The sequence below is a fragment of the Triturus cristatus genome, chromosome 6 (assembly GCF_964204655.1).
Source record: "Triturus cristatus chromosome 6, aTriCri1.1, whole genome shotgun sequence".
NCBI classification, from domain to species: Eukaryota; Metazoa; Chordata; class Amphibia; order Caudata; family Salamandridae; genus Triturus; species Triturus cristatus.
Window position 1 is genome coordinate 1,036,478,542 of NC_140589.1, and position 18,913 is coordinate 1,036,497,454.

The 18,913-nt window shown below is 42.8% G+C and overlaps 1 protein-coding gene across 6 annotated transcripts in view; it reads right to left on the reverse strand.

Annotated features, from left to right (window-relative positions):
• Positions 1–18,913, reverse strand: part of LAMA2 (laminin subunit alpha 2) — a 3,129,796-nt gene that overhangs the window by 20,597 nt on the left and 3,090,286 nt on the right. For all 6 annotated transcript variants that reach the window (XM_085611831.1, XM_085611827.1, XM_085611830.1 and 3 more), the window contains one exon: positions 1,755–1,910. In XM_085611831.1, the coding sequence (XP_085467957.1) occupies positions 1,755–1,910 (156 nt within the window). The remainder of the gene's footprint in view (positions 1–1,754; positions 1,911–18,913) is intronic.

The following is an 18,913-nucleotide window of genomic DNA, read 5'->3' on the forward strand; positions in this document are numbered from 1 at the left end:
ATCAATGCCTTCACTCATGTGATTTACTGGGGAGAGGTCTGCTATGGGGCTCAAAAGATGTATAGGTCCATGCGTTCCATGTCTGAGCTGTTATGCATTGTGAAGCAGAGAAGTCCAACCTGATGCTCTGCGACCCCAGTAGCCACCTATCTCCTCCTTCCCAGAGACATGCTGAGTGGAGAGCCATTACTTTAAGGGTTTGATTTGATGCTGCCAAAATTATCCTAGGAATGGACAATTTGGTCTTATAGGAGTTAGAACATATTGCTAATTAAAGCACAGGGTTTGAGAAATTGACACAGATCAGATTTGGGTGCTGAACATTCATTTTTAATAAAACGTACAGCCACATTCTTATTCAAATTTATTTGTAATAGCATGAACATTCCTTACTAGACATACAGGAGTCAAATAAAAGCAGCCAATAAGTACTTTCTCCTACATTTGTCTTATCTTGTGTTAGCCCTTGCACTGCCCTTGCTATCTTGTGTTCTCAGGGGTGATGAAGAAAGTGGCAGAAACCATAATTAAACAAAGCTTTAAAAACTATTCAATTTCAGCCGCTACCACTCCACTTAGGGAGAAATTTAATTGTTGGCAGGCCCATTTCTCCACCGGGACAACGGAGTAAATTATTCCGTTGCCCTGCCTGATACTCCGCCCATCAAATTTTGAAAAAAACACCAAGAAGCTGGCCAATTCTAAGGCATTGGCAGGACCCGCCATCAGTGTGGTCTTTGTCAATGATTTTTGCAGTTGGGTGCAAGGCTCAATCAACATAATGGAGCCTAGCACCAAACTGTTTTCTTATTTATTTTCAAAAAGAAAATCCCAAAGTGGAATTTTCTTTTTTAAAATAAAAAAGATAATGCCTCCAAGGCCAGAGGGGCATTTATTGTTTTTACTGTTCCTTTTCGTCAGGGTTTGTCTGGTGGTGACGGACAATAAAAAGTAGTATATGTTCACCCATCCTAATTGGGCCGATGCAAAGTTAGCCAATTCTCTGATGGTCCTAACTCTGTAAAGCCATCGGTAAAGTTTGGCTACAGCAGTGACTGATAAGTCACTTTTGTTCCCTATCTATGGTATGCCCGTATTTTAATCTGCTGCCAATGCGTGGAGTTCTCTCTCTACCAACATATAAATTAAACCCGTAGTTTGGGGGCAAGGCCAAAGGTTTTTCTTACAACGCCACTGCCACACTTATATTGCTGCCGGATGCCGGAGGTCCAAATACCAATGATACCTAGTCTTGATTACACCTCAGGCCTCTTTCCTCCAACACTCTACACTTCCTTTCTCTTTATCTCTCTTTCACCAGTTCTTTCTTACTCCTTTTCTCCCTTCCTTATTGTTTTCCTACTTATCTCTTCCTCTTTCTTTTTCCCTTGTCTGGTTTCCCCAGTATTGCCTGAGTCAAGTTCGAATGATGAAATATTAGTCCTGGTCCCCAAAAACTGAGCACCTGAACCCAACAGCTGCAACCACTTGCATAAATTAGGCATTGTTTCAACACATTGTCCCTCCCCTTTCCCTCAGAAGTGCAAAGGAAACCACAGAGAGGATAGGAATGTGATATACAGTCCACCCTATGATGCCATGAGTAGTCGAATGATGTGTGGGGACAGTTCTCATACTCCAGGCATTTTCATGAATCAACATTGATGTCTAAATTATACATGATAGAAGTAACACATGATGGCAATGTATCTGATAAGAAAAAATATATACATATATATATATATATGATTTACCGGCCCAATCCGTTGAGTTTTGTAGTTCACGGGCAATCCTCCAATATACAGCATTCCTACCACATCGAGGATATCGGCTGCGTTCGGACTTACAGTGTGATTTGATTGATCGTCCACAAATAGGGTACCTTCTTGCTTCAATCTAGATATTTTTATCTTAGATAAAGATTAAAAAAAGAAATATAATTACAAAAATAAAGAGGCATTTTCTCAATCAGGCACAATTTTATTGTTTAAGCTCTCTCTTTCAGGAAGCTGCTGGTTTAGAAATATAGTAAAAGAGAATTCTGATACATTAACTTACGGGTCTAAAGTGAACAGAAGTGCTGTTGCCATCAGGAGAAATGCATAATAAAGTCATTGTTGTAATAAGGCATATTTTTATTGGGCTAAATGTTGCTGAATTTGTTTGTATTTGTAACTGTACTGTTATGTATGGCTTCCACTGGAATCCTTTAGCGTGAATGCCAGATTCGAAATCTGGTAATTTGCTGCTATGATGTAGCAACAGTTGCTAACAAAATGTGAGAAAGTTCCTCTTTTGAAATGGATAGCCCCCCACTTTTTGTCTGGAAAATGATGTGGTTTCGATTGTAGTAAACACGGTCCCGGCCAACCAGGTTCCAAGTACTGATGCTTCTTCCCCAAAACTGTTCCACCATTGGCAACTTCAGCCCCTGTAAATCCCTAGTAAATGGTACCTAGGGCATGGGAACTGAAGAGTGTCTCATAGGGACCCCTCACCAAGGCCATGCCACTGACACTGCAGCTTGCATGCCCTGGTGCAGTGAAATCAACAAAGTTGACATGGCACACTCACTGTGTGCCATGCAAACCACCACTGCCTAAGGAATAGGTAAGTCACCCCTCTGGCACGCCTTACAAGCCCTAAGGCAGGGCGCACTATATCACATGTATGGGCATACCTGCATGAGCTGATATGCCCGTACAATATTTAAGTCTATTCTTAGATATTGTAAGTTCCAGGGAAGCCATAGAGAGTTCATGGCTGGAAAGTCAAGTTCCCTAGCACTATGATGGCTTCTCTGAACCCAGGAGTGTTTGGTATCAAACGACTCCTCTTAATAAACCCACACTGATGCAAGTGTTGGATTTATTAAACCATGTACCTCAGAGGTACCCCCTGAAAACCTACCCATGCAGGTGGGGTCTCTGACTGGCTTTAGTCAGCCTGGCACCACCAGACCTGTTTCTGGACCCCTGCATCTAGAGCCTCTGCTCTCTGTGGCCAGAAACAAAGCACATTCTGGACGGAGGTGTCACTCATCCTCCCCCAGGATGGGCACACTGCTTGAGAGGAACGTTCAATGGCCTGCTGAATTTGTAATGTGAACCCAGCCTCTGCTGCTAGCAGCAGATGACAGCCCCCGGTTCAAACCCCCACTTTGGTGGGAGAACCGGCGAGAAAACTTAGGAAGAATGGGAGGTGTGCCCCCCTTCGCCTACTCCATCCCTCAGGTACAGGAGGTGCAGTAAAGCATATTTTTCAGTGCCCACCATCTTGAAGATGGTAGGCCTTATCCAATCATATAATAATAATATTAATAATCTTTATTCGGAAGTAATCACATCCATAAAAGATAAAATAATAAAACAAAGACAAGCCTTAAAACACTTCATCAGTGCAACTGAGTATCAGACTAAATAATGTGCAAAATAGCAAAATCCAATCAATCATTAATAAATCTGCTATTTCTAGACCTAAGTGCTGCTCTTAAAAAAATGTGTAACTGCAAAGAGCGTGTGATCATTAGGCAGCAGCTGCAGATACATTAAGGCAACGCGGGCTTGTCTAAAACTCATGGCTTTTAAAAGAGGTTTAAGATATATTCTTCTAGGGTAAATAAAATATTTACATAAAAGTACAAAATGTAGGGTGTCCTGTGGGGACCTATTGTCACAACCACAGGGGCCTCTCATCTCATAGTGTAAAACAAAACCAGTTGGCTGAGCTAAAAGATGATGGAGCTGGTTAAATCTATCAGAGGCATTTTTCAACCTGCATAGGTAATTCTCCAATGCCCTGTACTGATTTTATGAGAGCATGCCCTCTCACCACTGGCTTGGTTAGCTCAGGGTTTTCGCGGGCAGCAATGGTGTATTATAAAAAATAGCTCCTTCAATATACTCAAGTACCGAGGCTTCACTGAGTCAGGCTTTAAAAAAATGTTTGCCCCACCCAAAGCAACAGACATCTCTTTAATATAGCGCAGCCACGGTTTTTTTAGTGCATGGTCTAGTGATAAACAATCTGATACAATCAGTCGATTGAAGGCCAACTCCTTATTAGAACAGATTTTTTAATGTAAATTCTGTTTATTGAATAAGAAACATACAACACAAGTCTAACAAATTGAAGACATACATCCCTGTAAAGAAAGCATCAAATATGCCCGCATTCCATGGTGCAATGCGCAATAACTTAAGGACATTTTGGGGTCAAGTCCATGTAAGATACAATCAGGTGCTACATAGTGAACTATACCACAGTAAAAGAACAATACTCGCTTGGACCCTGTCTCCATTGATCTTGAAAAGAGACATTGCAGAGAGAGCAAAAAGAAAAAACAAAGCTTGAAGCAAAAGAACAAGGCTCCCAATACCATAAGTGTTGAACATGAGCCTAACCTTGGCAATGCAATGGAAGCATTGGGGACACTCCAAGCATGACGTTACAGTGTATACATACTTCCCCTAGTTAGAACAGATTTTTAGGTCAGGGGTTTTAGTGCCACCATGTCCACTATATAATAAAACAATGGGGTGCCCTGTGGGACCTTCAATATACGTTACGGAAACTTATTTTCTGCGATCTGAAGTTTGTTGGTCACTATATAGCCCCACACCTCACTTCCATACAAGGCCTTGGATTTACAAAATGACTGGTAGAGTTTTATAACCACACCCGGTGTACCTAGTCTGTGGGCATAGCTAGCAATGGCTCCCATTGATTCGTTCATATCGCCTACCTTTGCCTCTAGCAACTGTTTCCAGTTCAATTTCTTGGTGAATAAAATTCCAAGATAATGAAAAGCCGGGACCGTAGCTAGAGTATGGGCACCTGCTTTAAATGTTTTAGATCAGATCCCCGGGAGCAAACTTCCAAAAGTACGAATTTGTGAAGTTGGCCGACAGGTCAAACCCGCTCATAAAAGCTACAAATCCATCAATCAAGGACTGTAGGCCCCTCGCAGTGCTTACCATCAGAACCACATCACCGTCATATAAAAGAACTGGAATTGTTTTCCTACCCACTCGGGCCAGTCAGTCTGCAAAGATGTCAAGGCCACCTCTAGGCCGTTAATATATAGGGTGAATAAAAAAGGGCTGAAATGCACCGCTGGCGTACCCCCCCCCCCCCCCGGCACAATTAAAATAAACAGTGGTACCCGCCCCCTGTGAGTGTCTGAATGCAGCTGTAGTGCAGGCATGGAGGGTCCTCAATAAATTTACAATAGCAGGCTTGATCCCCAAGTAAGCAAGTAGGGCCCATAATTTTTTGCGGTTCACCCGGTCGAAGGCCACAGTGATATGCATAAAACCCCAAAAGAGGGCACCAGATTGAGCAACCGTGTATTTAGTAATTATTAAATAAAGATTCAAACATTGCTCCGTGGTTGATTTTCCCTTTCGGAAGCCATACATATATATCAAGGAAATGCATGTCAATCCAATAAGCATGCTTTAAGGTGTGTTTTATTGAATACCAGATCACTTCCTAAGCACAAATACGAACTGGCTGATTTTTTTGAACAACACAAGCCAGAAATAATGTTTCTTACAGTTCCTCGGACCGGACTTAAATATCGCTATACCCGACGGCTACGACTTGCAAAGATTTGACAGAGAGGGACAACGAGGTGGGGGGGTGGCCATTGTTTACCGCTCCCATATTAAAGCTATCTTCTCTGATATCCCTGAACTAAAGGAAGAAGCTATTCTGTTCTTATTTAAATGTAACAATACATCTACTTTCAATGGGCTACTAATATACAGGCCACCAGGGCCTAGAAATCCCTTTATTGAATCCATCTTGTCAGTCATGGAGTCCTGTATGGAATACTCCAACCTTTCAATACTAGGAGACTTCAATTTTCATTTAGTGTCCATAGAAGTCCATAGAAAGCTGTGACACTACTAAGCTGCAAGATGTGCTAAACAGTCTTGCCTTAAAGCAAGCACCGAGCCCACGCACAATGGGAATCTGGATGGTATTTTCACAAATTACACAAAGATAAAGTTCAGCTGCACACTAACACTGACCTGGACTGACCATTGGGCTGTATTCCTTGAATTATTCCCTACTGGTCCGCCCATTAGAGAGCAGAAGGAAAATAGGACAAGCGTAATACGCCCCTGGAGGCAAATAAATGCTTCAGACTTGGAAATCGCTCAACAGTCTCAAGATTTCCATACAGACGAAGATCCGGACTCAGCAGCACGAAATTTTAATAGTTGGATAGATCGTGCAACACAAAAATTAGCCCCAGAAACACACAAACATATTGGCAAAAGAGTATCATCAGCTCCTTGGTATTCCGTGGAGTTAAACGAGTTAAAGAAAAAAATGTAGAGCCAAGGAGCGAATTTGGAGAAAGGAATACTTGGAAACTGACAAACAACAATACAACGAGGCACAAGCAAAATACAAAAAGTCAATAGTCTTAGCAAAAACTACTTTTTTACTGAAAAAATCATGGCCGCCAATTACACTGCTAGAGAGCTATTCAAAACAGTCTCTAACTTAGCTAAATTTGGTAATAGCAAACGACGTAGTCATACTGGACAGTTCTGTGACAAACTTGCAGATTTCCTTTACGACAAAGTGGTCAAAGTCTATGACGAGTTCTCTAACAGCAAAACCGAAACAAAATCAGATGAACCTAATGACGACAGGGCAAATACACAGGTATACTTACATGAATTCAACACTTTAACACCAGATAGAGTAGAGAAGTTAATATCATCAACTAAGTCGGGATCCCCTCTGGATCCCTGTCCTGCCATGGTCTTTCACTTGGCCCCTAATACAATCGCAAACAACTTAACACCTCTTCTCAATAACATTCTAGATACAGGACTTTTTCCTGCTACCTGGAAAAAATCTCTGGTTAGACCTATCCTGAAAAAGCCAAATCTAGACCCCGTGGAGGTTAGCATCTACTGGCCCATTTCCTGTCTACCATTTCCCTCCAAAATTTTGGAAACAGCCATAAACCAAGAACTACTGTCCTTCATAGAGTCAAACGAAAAACTCAATTCGGCGCAACATGGGTTCCGTCCCTGCAATAGCACGGAGTCTGCACTGATTGCTGCTACAGAAGACATATGTGCTCAACTTGATGGAGGGGCAATGCCATACTAATTCTACTAGACCTATCGGCTGCATTTGCTAAGATTGATCACCATACACTTATACAGCGTCTGGCTGACATAGGAATCATAAACAAAGCTTCTGCCATTCTCCGAACGGGTAGAGAACAATCCATAATGATGGATGAACACACATCGCACCCCTACGCTTTGCCGTGTGGGTTGCCCCAGGGATCGTCATTTTCCCCAACCTTATTCAACGTGTACGTCACCCCATTGGCAAAACAAATACACTCCTATGGTTTTTCCGTTGTATGCTACGCGGATGACACGTAAATAATTGTCTCTCTGTCATCCAAACCTGAGAAAGTGGTAATGAGCTTTAACAACTGCATGAACCATATTATTACCTGGATGCTAGACAACTGCTTGAAGTTGAATAATAGTAAAACTGATGTGGTCATGTTCAGAAGAGACACATCCATCTGGAACTACACCTGGTGGCCGGAAGCAGCAGGGCCTTGCCCCCAGCCTGTCAAACAAGTTAGAAATCTTGGGATCAAGATAGATGACCAGCTCACACTATCTGACCAGGTCAATAGCATTACCTCCTCATGCTTTTTTACCCTGAAAATCCTTCTAAAGATTCTACTTTTTATTCCCATGGCCCTTAGAAAAACAACTATGTCTGCCTTGGTATTATCCAAAATTGATTATTGCAACGTACTTTATCTGGGTGCAAAAAGGAGTACGATATGCAAACTGCAGACCTTACAGAATGCGGCTGCCCGATTACTCCTTAATATTTTAAAATTCAGCCCCATAAGTCAAGCTATGCAGGATCTGCACTGGCTACCTGTCTATGCAAGGATCCAATTTAAATACATGTGCATACTCCACAAGACTTTGTACGGGACTGGATCAGCATACCTCAGACAAAATATCAGGCGTCATATTCCACAGCGTAATCTTAGATCAGCATCGGCCTCGCTTCTTGTGGTTCCAAGGATAAAAACTTTAAAGTGGGGTGGCAGAAGCTTTCTCTACCTTGCTTCAAAACTATGGAATACACTGTCCATCAGTCTTAGAAAACAAAGCAATCTGTTGATGTTCCGAAAAGCTTTGAAAACTTGGTTATTTACCCCCAAGCCATAGCCAATTCCATTGTCCCTGCATAAACTGAAGACAGTCAGCGCTAAGACGCCAAAGCATACACGCGCTCTATAAAACCTTTCATTTAATTTCATACTGCACGTCAGACATGATGTTATTCGAGTCAGCCTCTCAGAGAGCCTGTTAAGTAAGACCCGCCCCAGGACTTTGACTGTGGAGTCGATAAGCCAAATGGGGGGGTAAAACTAGGGATTATTCTTGTCCCCTTTCTTAAAGATCGGCACGATCGTGGCGGTAGACCACGACGATGGTAGCCTGTTACTTACAGCTGCATTTAACACCCTCGTCAGAACCGGGCCCATACATCAGTGTTGTCCCAGAGAAGATCCGGTGGACCCCGTCTGGACCCGGGGCCTTACTCCGGTCCAGTCCCTCAATACCCACCGTTACTTCATCCAGGGTGAAGAGTATAGGATTATCCAACTGAGGTGACCTTATCTCAGTGTCAAATCCCTCGCCTTTCTCATAATTATAAACTCCTTCATAATGGGCAATGCAAACTTCCGGGGTGATCGGTTGACATAGGGCCGGTTTCAGTGGATCAGAAAAACAGTGTCTATTTATTACTTGCCAAAAAAAGAGTTCTATCCTGCTGCTCACTTGCTTGAGTTAATTCTTCCCTTGCCTGCCCCTGTAATGTTCGCCTCCGGTCCTTGAGAGCTGCCATATGATTGGCGCAACAATCAATCACCCTCTCTCTATCCCTGGGGGTCTCTTTCAGGGACCTCTTTAGGAGACAAAAGGCCTGTGAGCACTTATCGTCAAACCATTTTTGATGGTCGGAGATGGATTGGGTTCCAGAAACTAATAATAAACTAGCAGTTGACTGCGTGATGGTAATGAATGAATTAATAATCTCTTCTTCCCATGCTAATGGCTCTAGGCAGGTTTGGATCTCCTTGTTTAGTTTTAAAAAGAGAATGATTAAAAACCCTAGGGTCTACCTGCGACAATCGAAGGTGTCTCCCCTGATCAGTTACAGGTAGTGTGGCCACAGATGTACTGGGTGCTTCAACTGATTAACCGCTCTTTCGAGTAGTAGTGTCAAGACATTGTGATGGCTATAAGGGCTATGAAGGATCTTAAAACAGAGTGATGACCCTCCCAACGAGGTGGAAACAAGAATATAATCATTAATTGACACGTAACCCCTTCCCTTGTAGGTTGGGGGAGTAACGGTATTAAAAAGGTCCAGTCTCTTATCTATACTAAACACTAAGTTGTGGGCGTGTAAAACGCTACTCACTTCAGACCGTTCTGCAGAGTGCTCCATATGCAAACCTTTTTTTATCATACATGTTTGGGCACTTAGGTGAGATTGTAATGAAGCATGGCAGGGATGACAGTGGAAATCCCCAGCTACAATTGAGTTGTCAAGACATTGTCCCTCTTCCTGCAGCGTGTCTAATACCCCTCTCAGTTCCGATAGACTTGATGGCCCCACCCTTTCCTTTTTAGCATTATAAAAATGTACTATGGTCAAGCGGAGCATTCTTCCCACCACTACTTCAATACCCTGGTGCACTCTGGAATCCCACTTCAGTTGCTTCATTGCCACACCAAGATCAAGAGCCAGAAAAATGATCAGGCCACCTCTTGCTCTACCTGCTCTAGAGCTCGCCGCTGGGAGAAAGAACATTTACAAACCCTCAATAAAAACGTTGTTCTCAATCTCCCAAGTCTCGTGGAGGCAAATGATACTGAATGCTCTAATAAACGAGATACACCTTCCACCTGCAGATTTTGGTGATAACTCTGCCACATTCCATGAGACAAGGCTAAGGCTTCTACCGTTGTCTTTAATACAGATAGGGAGAGGGGTAATGACATTTACTGATTGGGGTGTGGCGTCTTCAGAGGGAAGCCCGCAAATAGCGTGCTCTGCGTTAGAGTTTATGGGGATCTCATTATCTGCCAAAACCAGTAAGGGGGGACATTAAAGGTGTGTATTCAATCCACCCTGCACATAAACTTCCCCCATGTGCATTAAAATACTCCATGGGTGTAATATTCTGCCGGGTTCTATAAAAAAAGCCCAGCGATAATAATTTAGTATTCGATATAAGAGAATTGGACTGGGTTGACTGTTTCAGGAGATGGCATGTTAGGGCACGGTATCTAACAGTGATGATCACACAGTCTCCCTCAAAGCTCTTCCTTGAGGTCCCTATCTAGGAAATTCTCCTAGCTATCAGGATGTGTCTATGGTCTGTCACGTTAAATCAATTGTGTTTGACTAACCAATAAGAAACTTTGTTGATTAGTTGACCTGTGGATTTCTGATTCGCCGAGCTGAGCCCTGGGACCCCTACTAAGACCAGGGTATAGGGGCAGAAATCTGGGGAGGTTAATCATGGGAAGAAAAGGGGTATTAAAGGACATCTTTTGCTCCCTCCCCGCTATGAGGGTACATGGCATAAGGGGCTGAGCTATAAAAACGTGCGACTTAATGGTCTCGGAATTTGTAGGTCCGATAGGAATATCCTGTCTAGCAATGCCCATAGACATGTCAATGTTGGTATGAGTCAGGCCTCCACTGAGCTGTGCTGGGGAGGTTGTTTAGGGCCACTGGCTTGGGCCTGAGGAGTTGTATGTGAAGGGGTTTTACTGGTGGTGGACAAGTTCTCGAGTCTGACACAATTCTCGCATTTTTATTGCAAAATGGAGTATTTAACTTGGTCAATATCTCGGCAATTTTCTATATTAAAAGATGCCAAACTCAACCATGTCCTTCCAGGTGCAGCTTGTGTTATCAGTCCCAGTCCCCTTCCGCATAATTGGCATTTCTACATCTTTTTTAGTTTTACGATTCCGCTTAGAGGGTGGGGGCATTACTGATTCTTTACCCCCGGCTGGAGCTGATGAAGATGGAATGACCGAATAAGTCTTAGCACCATGCGGGAGGGGGTAGCGGGGGGGGATTTAAAGCTTGGACCAGCTAGATCTTTGTGTGTTCCCTGTGTCAAGCTCCTGCATAATCTCTGGTGGATCTATTGAATGTAGAGCTTCACTAGGCAGCAACAGAGATGGATCCCTTGGTCTAATGTCCCAGCAGAAAGCCTCCTCTCCACCCGATCGATCTCTTCCGAGATGGCACCCATGCCTTCACTAAAATTTATTCTATGGTTAATCTCTTTATTCCAATAGGTGATGTAAGTGCCATGGCTTTTCTTTCCCTCATTTAAGGTAGAGCGCTGATAGCCGTAGAGAAGCGGGAATATAAGGGTGCACTAATTGGCCCTAAAAGAACTGAGGCTCTCCAGGCTGTACCAAACTGTTTGATTAATGCATGGTTACTCACTGTGAAAACTCCAGAGGATCCACTTGGTGGGAGAACCGACAGGAAAACTTAGGAAGAGTAGGAAGTGTGCCCCCCTTCGCCAACCCCATCCCTCAGATGCAGGAGGCGCAGCAAAGCACATTTTTCAGTGCCCATCGTTTTGAAGATGGTGGGCCTTATCCAATCAGGGCTAGGGCTATGCCCCCTTCCCACAGGGTAGCATAATAGTGGGTGTAGACACCTGAGGTAAGGAACCCATTGGTCCATACCTGTTACTCCCCTGTAATGCCCCTAACTCTAGTATTTAGGTGGCTACCCCAGACCCAGAATTCAGATCTACGACGACCTAAGAAACCTGGACACTGAAGAGCCACACCAGCCTGAAAGAAGAAGGACCAGTGACTGACTCAGCCCTGCGTCAGCCTGCCTGTTGCCTTTTGCCTCTGCTACAAAAATAAAGTTGATAAATCCCATTTTCTGATGAAGTTGGATTTAACGTTACTGTTTTAGAAATGCCACCTTTATAACTTGTAGAATTTCTCTGCACTTACTGCTCTGTGTGTCTAATAGCGTGTCTCCAAGCTACACATTGTGCATTCCCTCTAGACAGCCACAACACAGGAAGAATAGGTATATCTGCATACCGATCTATATACATCTGCATTCTGATGCCTGGGTAGGATGGAGGGGAGGGGCTAATACTTTACTTGAATAGGCAGTGTCCTTTCTCCACACAGAGGACTGATTACCCCCCAGAGATAGTCTGGCAGACGGGACTGGGTTGAAAGGTGTAGTTGTGCACTTCAGAGAGCTGCTTCGAAGTCACCCCCTCTTCAAACGCACTTTTAGGTATAAGTACTGTCTCTGATCCCCTAACATCAGACACAACTGGACTTGTAACTGAAGCTCTGCCAGAAGAACTGCTGTGCTGCTTAAAGGACTCAACTGGACGTACTTTGACTTTGGCCCATTCCAGCACGACCTAATATAACCTTTTTAGTGCTAGTTGCTTTATTGCATTTATTCCTTTAAAATTCAATATCTCAAGAATGTAATAATCTTTTTTTTCCAAATCTCTTTTTAAGTTTTTTAGTGGTGTATTCATTGTCTTAATATGTGTGTGTTGCACAAATACTTTACACATTGCCTCTGTAGATAAGCCTGACTGCTCTGTGCCAAGCTATCAGAGGGTGAGCACAATTATCTTTTAGTGTGTATCTAGCTTACCGGGACAAGAGTGGTGGTTCCTGCTTGGCATACCTCAGACAACCAGTGTAGCTGGTGAAAGCAGAGGCATATTACTTTGAGGGTGTGGTATCTTAAGGTATTATTGGTTGTTAGTGTTAGTTGCCAGAATATTCCTTTTAGAAGGTATTGATGTAATTTTCTAAGAATGTTTAGGGCTGAGAGTGGGTGCAGTTGTGGATCAGGGTAGCTGTGTGGTGGCTGAGATGTTTTGAAACCAAAGAAACTAGAATATATAACTTGGAAATTCTTTCTGCAGTGTCGTACTTCACTACATTGAAGCTGGCTATGGGTTCTCGGCCAGTGGAGGACACACGTCTCCACACCATATTGACTCAACAGATTATTTTTTCTTTTTAAATAAAATGTACTGTTCTTTATTTGTTTTTAACTTTGGTCAACTCGAATGTTAGGGAGGTGCAGTCCTTGCAATTCTACAGTGGGGGTGTCTCCTGTTTTCTATATTTCAGTGAGCACAGTCAACCTATTGCCTCATGCTTCATACTGTGCTCTCTTTTACACAGCCTGTTGTAGTACAGACAGTTAGCATGCTTCGTGCATCCCTCCATTCCCCCAATAGACTCTCAATCACGCCGATCACAGCCTATGTGACAAAAATTTGCCAAAAGGAATATCAAATTCATCTGCAAAACCTTCAAATAAAAGTAATACTCGAACCTGGTATAAATCACCTACACAATTAATCCCATATTCAAACCACTTCTCAGTTCCTCCCAATGCACCTACACGAGCCACCAACTTCATCCAACTAAGTTGTAAATCAGGTGAGTAGGACACAAGGACAGGAACGTCAACATGGTTGTATTACCAAGAGCTCCTGAGAAGCCACAGGCAACCGTCTCTGAGGAACTAAGAGTACTTGCAGTAAGTCCCGCAAAACAGGCAGAAAACCAACTATACCCTTCACCAGGGTTCATTCTATTATAAACCCACTGATTTAACCACTGAAGTTGAGCCACTATACAATAAGACTTGAGATCAGGTACAGCCAGACCACCCTCCACTGTAGGGTACTGCAATTTAGTCAGGGATACTCTACACCTGCCCGTCCCCCAGTTTAGGACCAACAGTAGAGTTTCCTTATCTTTGAACAGCCAGCGAGCCACTAGCAGTGGTAGCATAGAAAAGAAATAGAGCGATCCTGGCAAACTCACCATTTTAGCCACTGCTATTCTGCCAGCCACAGACAAAGGCAATGCAGTCGAAAACGTTATACTATTTTGTAGAGCCCTGATAGCTGCTCCCACATTACCATCCAGTAGGTCATGTTGAATATGGTATATTTGAACTCCTAAATATTTAAGACAAGTGGAGCCCCATGCAAGCCCACACAGATTCTGAGTCGGGGTAGCATCTGTACTCAGTGGAAATAAATGGGATTTCTGCATATTAATGTGCAGGCCAGAGACTGTCCCAAAATGCTCCAATAAATGTATTGCGCCTGGCAAGTCTACTCTAACATTTCTCATGAAGAGTAACATGTCATCACCATATAACACGGAGTAATGGGATAACCTTCTAACCTCTAATCCACAATAGAATTCTCCAGTGCGTGCACACAAGGCCAAAGGTTCCATTGTAATGGCAAATAATAGTGGTGAAAATGGACACCCTTGTCTAGTTCCACGGCCCACATCATGAGGTTCAGATATAGTTCTGCCTGAGCGAACCCATGCTGTGGAACACATGTAAAGGAACTTAATCCAGCGAATAAACCCAGGACCCAAGCTCAATTTAGCCATTACCCAATACAAGAAGTCCCAATTTAGATTAGCAAAGTCAAAGTCATTTGCCATGACAGCTGCCAACTTTTTATCAAAAAAACTCCTCATTCAGCAATGAAATGAGTTTTCTTATATTTAGTACTGTATTTCGCCCTTAAATAAAATCCGCTTGATAAAATGAATCAAAGAGGGCATATGGGGATGAATGCGAGTCACTAAGATTTGACTTCAAATTTTATAGTCCACATTTAGCATGGATAATGGCCTGCAGGCTCTGACATCTGTGGAAGGACACAGTGGGTTGAAGAGCGGGATGACAAGAGCCTTGCATGTAGACTCCGGCAGGTGTCCTGATCCCCGATCAGCACAGTAAAGTTCTACAAGCTTCAGAGCCAAGCTATCCCTAAATGCTCCAAAAAACTCCACAGGCAGGCCTTTAGATCCAGGAACCTTTCCCCCTGCTATTCTTTGAATTGCTGATTTCAACTCTTGCCCAGTAATATTACCCCCAAAGCATCTGCATCCTCTCTTGAGAGTACCTGCAGTTGACCAATCGCCAGAATCTCATCAACGGCTTGAGAAGGCAACCTAGGGGCTGCTGCATAGAGGGAAGTATAGTTCTTACAAAATATTGTGTTTATGGCAGCTTGGCCTTATAGGAGTTCACCTGTGTCAGAATCTGGCTCCAAAGCCAAGGCATTCCTGATATTTGGTTTGTTAAGCCACATTAAAAGTGAACCAGTTTTATCATGCTCAGCATGTACCCTAATCTGATATTCTCCATAATCAAAACAACTGAGTCTCTTAACTTTGGCAGCCAGTAATTCTCTAGCCTCTAGTAAAGAATACTTAAGAGCAGGATTTCCTGGTCTCCACTGCTCAAGATCCCAGAGTAATTTTTCCTGTGATTCTACTTCACCTACTAACATTTTATGCACACCAAAAACTTTTGCAATACAGCAACCCCTAAATAGTGCTTTAAAAGCATCCGACTCAATCAAGGGGGATGAAGCAGTCCCCTCATTATCCACAAAATAAGCAGATATGGCCGCTCCAATATTGTTTTGAGTCTGTGTTACATCTTTGAGTACGGAGTAGAGGACTTCTCTCCATCTTCATTGTTTGTATCCAGAGGGCCAAGAGGTTTTTCAGGTATCTCCCAGAAATAGATGATGGTGACGCTGAAGGCCTGAATCAGTTTGAGGTGTGCACTAGGAAATTAGACAATCATTTTTTGGCCAAAGTAAGCACAATACTAGGGTGGTACCATTTTGGCAAGAGGATACAAAGGCCACAGGAATCTGTAGAGAATTATTTCACTGATGTACGCAAGCTTGCTTCCTCTTGCAAGTTTGATGGGTCACTAGAGGAACAAATTAGAAATCAATGTATGTTAGGGTGTAATACAGCAAATAATGATTATATAAATGTTAATGGGTTGAAAGTGAAAATGCTATTTGATTATGGGTGAACCAATTCTCTGGAGCCTAGGGTTTTTTATGAATATGGTCTTTCTAATAAAAGTCCAGATATTCAAACCAGGCATTAGACCATTAACTTATGTTGGGGAACCAATTAAACTGCTTGGTTATTTTATTGGCAAATTGGAATATGAGTTATATCACAGCACAGAAAATGTATGCATCCTGCAAAGGAGAAAGTATTATTAACTGGCTCCATCAAAAAAACTTGGATTTGATGTTAGACCCTAACAGTGATCCTCCTAAGAGAAGGCATAAGACTCAGGTAAGTCTCAGGTAAGTCTGTTCAAGAGAAAGATGATGATGAATTGGTTGCTTTGGTACATAAGGACTTTTTGGATGTATTTTGTTATAAGTTAGGTTAACTCTAACAAGATAGTGTTGAAGGAGGACGTTATTCCAGTTGCTTCCAACGTACGAGGGGTCCTCTTTGCCTTGAGGGAGTGAATGGCTGATTAGGTCGATAAGTTAAAAAAAGAAGGGATATTGAAGCGTTAGAAACTAATAAATGGGTAGAACCTGTTGTACTAGCATGAAAAGCTTTGGGAGATGTAGGATTGTGCATGGATCTGAGAGGTTTGAATAAATCAGTGATGGTGGACAGATATTCTATGCCCAACATAACGGATATGTTATCTCAGTTGAAAGGTGCGGTGGTGTTTTCCACATTAGTTCTTAGGTCTGCTTACTACTAGATTAAACTGGATAGTAGTTCCATGGATTTGACTTTGTTCATACTCCATTTGGTGTGTTTAGAATTATACAAATGCCGTTTGTTCTGATATCTGTGGCAGCAGCTTTTCAGAGGGCCATGGAGGATGAGTTGGATGGAATTCCTGGGTGGAAGATCTATCAGGATGATGTGCTATTAGACAGAACAATACAGGAGGAGCATGACTATCATTTGAGGTCTGTACTAGACATATTCAGGAACAGGGGGCTCAAACTTAAGGAAGCCAAGTTTCACCTTAACCACAGGGATATTGTATATCTAGGCCACAGGTTAGCTTGTGAGATTAGTAAAACTGCATGAAAATAAAGTGAGACCTTTTGAAAAGTTGCCAGTTTGTGAAAATAAAGATGAGCTGGTCAAAGTGGTCAAATTCTGTTAAAAAAGAGAGCAGCTTTTATGTGGTCATCACAATTTGCCTTAGAATTTCAAGGCGTAAAGGTAGTGTTGTCCAGTGCTCCTTTGTTATAAAGATTCAGTACTTCCTAAAATATTGGTCACTGATGCCAGTTCCAAGGAGTTAGATACAGTGTTAAAGCAAGGCGAAGTTAGCAATAAGAGGACTAGAACATTAATTTCTATATGCTTAGTGGTCCAGAGTATAGATATTCTGTTACTGAAAGAGAAGCTCTGTTTATATTCTGGGCCATCAGGAAAGTGAAGAGATTTCTATGCGGTACATGTTTTGAGGCGAAGTCAAGCCATAAGCCATTTAAAGGTGCTTTTTGGGAGAAAAAAAAGTCTGGATGCCATTTCTACCAGATTTTGTAAGTGGGTGATCTGTCTGCAGGAATTTGATTTTCAAGGTTGGTACCTTCTGAAAAACATGTGGATGACGACACTGTGGGGGATGCATGGGAGTTGGACAATTACAATGTTTGTGAGATGACTGGGGCAATATTAGTGAAGAGGAATGGAACAACCTTGTGGCCAGTGATGCAATTGTGCAGGAGATTGCCAAGCTAGTTGAGAGGGGGTGGACTCTAAACGATGTATGTCCAGAAATCATATAATACTGGGAAGCTAGGAATGAACTGTCATACCAACAGGCCTTTTTTTAGAGAGGTACGAAATTAATTCCTCTCACCTGCATCTGAGAGCCCTTAATTCATTTGGCTCATCAGAGACATTTAGGAATATGCAAAACTAAAAAGAGAATTAGGTTAAATTATTTTGGTGACCTTGTCTGGATGTTCAGGTGAAGAAGTCTATCTGAGATTACCAAGAGTGCATGTGCATTGGCAAAGCTTCCAAGGCAAGTGTTCAGCCAATGGTTGCGAGGAATCTTACGGAAAAACCATGGCAAGAAGTGGCCTTTGGATATTTTTGGGTCTGCGACTATTAAAACAGGGGTGTAGTATGTATAATTCTTATTGACATGTTTTTATGTTGACCAGAAATACACATATCCCAGAGCACTGAAACAAATAATGTTGTAGCTTTTATAAAAGGGGTGTTTAGAAGGGAATGGAAACTAGATTCCATTCTCATGGACAATAGTCTTCAATTGGTCTCTCAAGAAATGGAAGCTTTCTGTTTCACAGGAGGGTTAGCATTAGTAGTATTCCCTGCACCAGTGGGTTGGTGGAAAGGTTTAATAGAGTTGTGAAAGAATCATTTCAGGTAGCAAGATTGAATGGACTTGAAGGTGGAACCTCGGTTCACAGACGAGATATATCATATATCGCCACATTTTGTTTCAGGCAGAGTGTCCTTCGACCTGTCTACGGGAGGGAAAACTAATTCCTTGATATGTTATCCATGGATGAATCATATGAATTTTGGCTCCTCTCATATGTCAGGCAATGGGCGTAGTGGGGCTACGTGGAGCATCACGTAGTGTGGCCAAATCTACGAACACTCGCACACTCCGCGTAGCCCCACTACGCGCCGCCCGCCCTCATTTTAAAATTCGTCCGCGCAAGTGCATTTGTGAGGAAGGAGTTGCCGCAGAAGCAGGAAGAGGGAGCCCTGGAACGCCGCACCTCAGGTAAGACATTTCCTTACTTTTAAATACTTTAAGTTATTTTAAAATGAGGGCGAGCGGGAGGCAGGTGGTGGGCAACTCTGCTCCGCCATGGCGTGTGCGTACCGCTGCCTGCTATGCCTACTTCGTGGACCACGAAGCAGGCAGCACTACGCACACTCCGCGGGCGGAGCGGAGCGGAGCA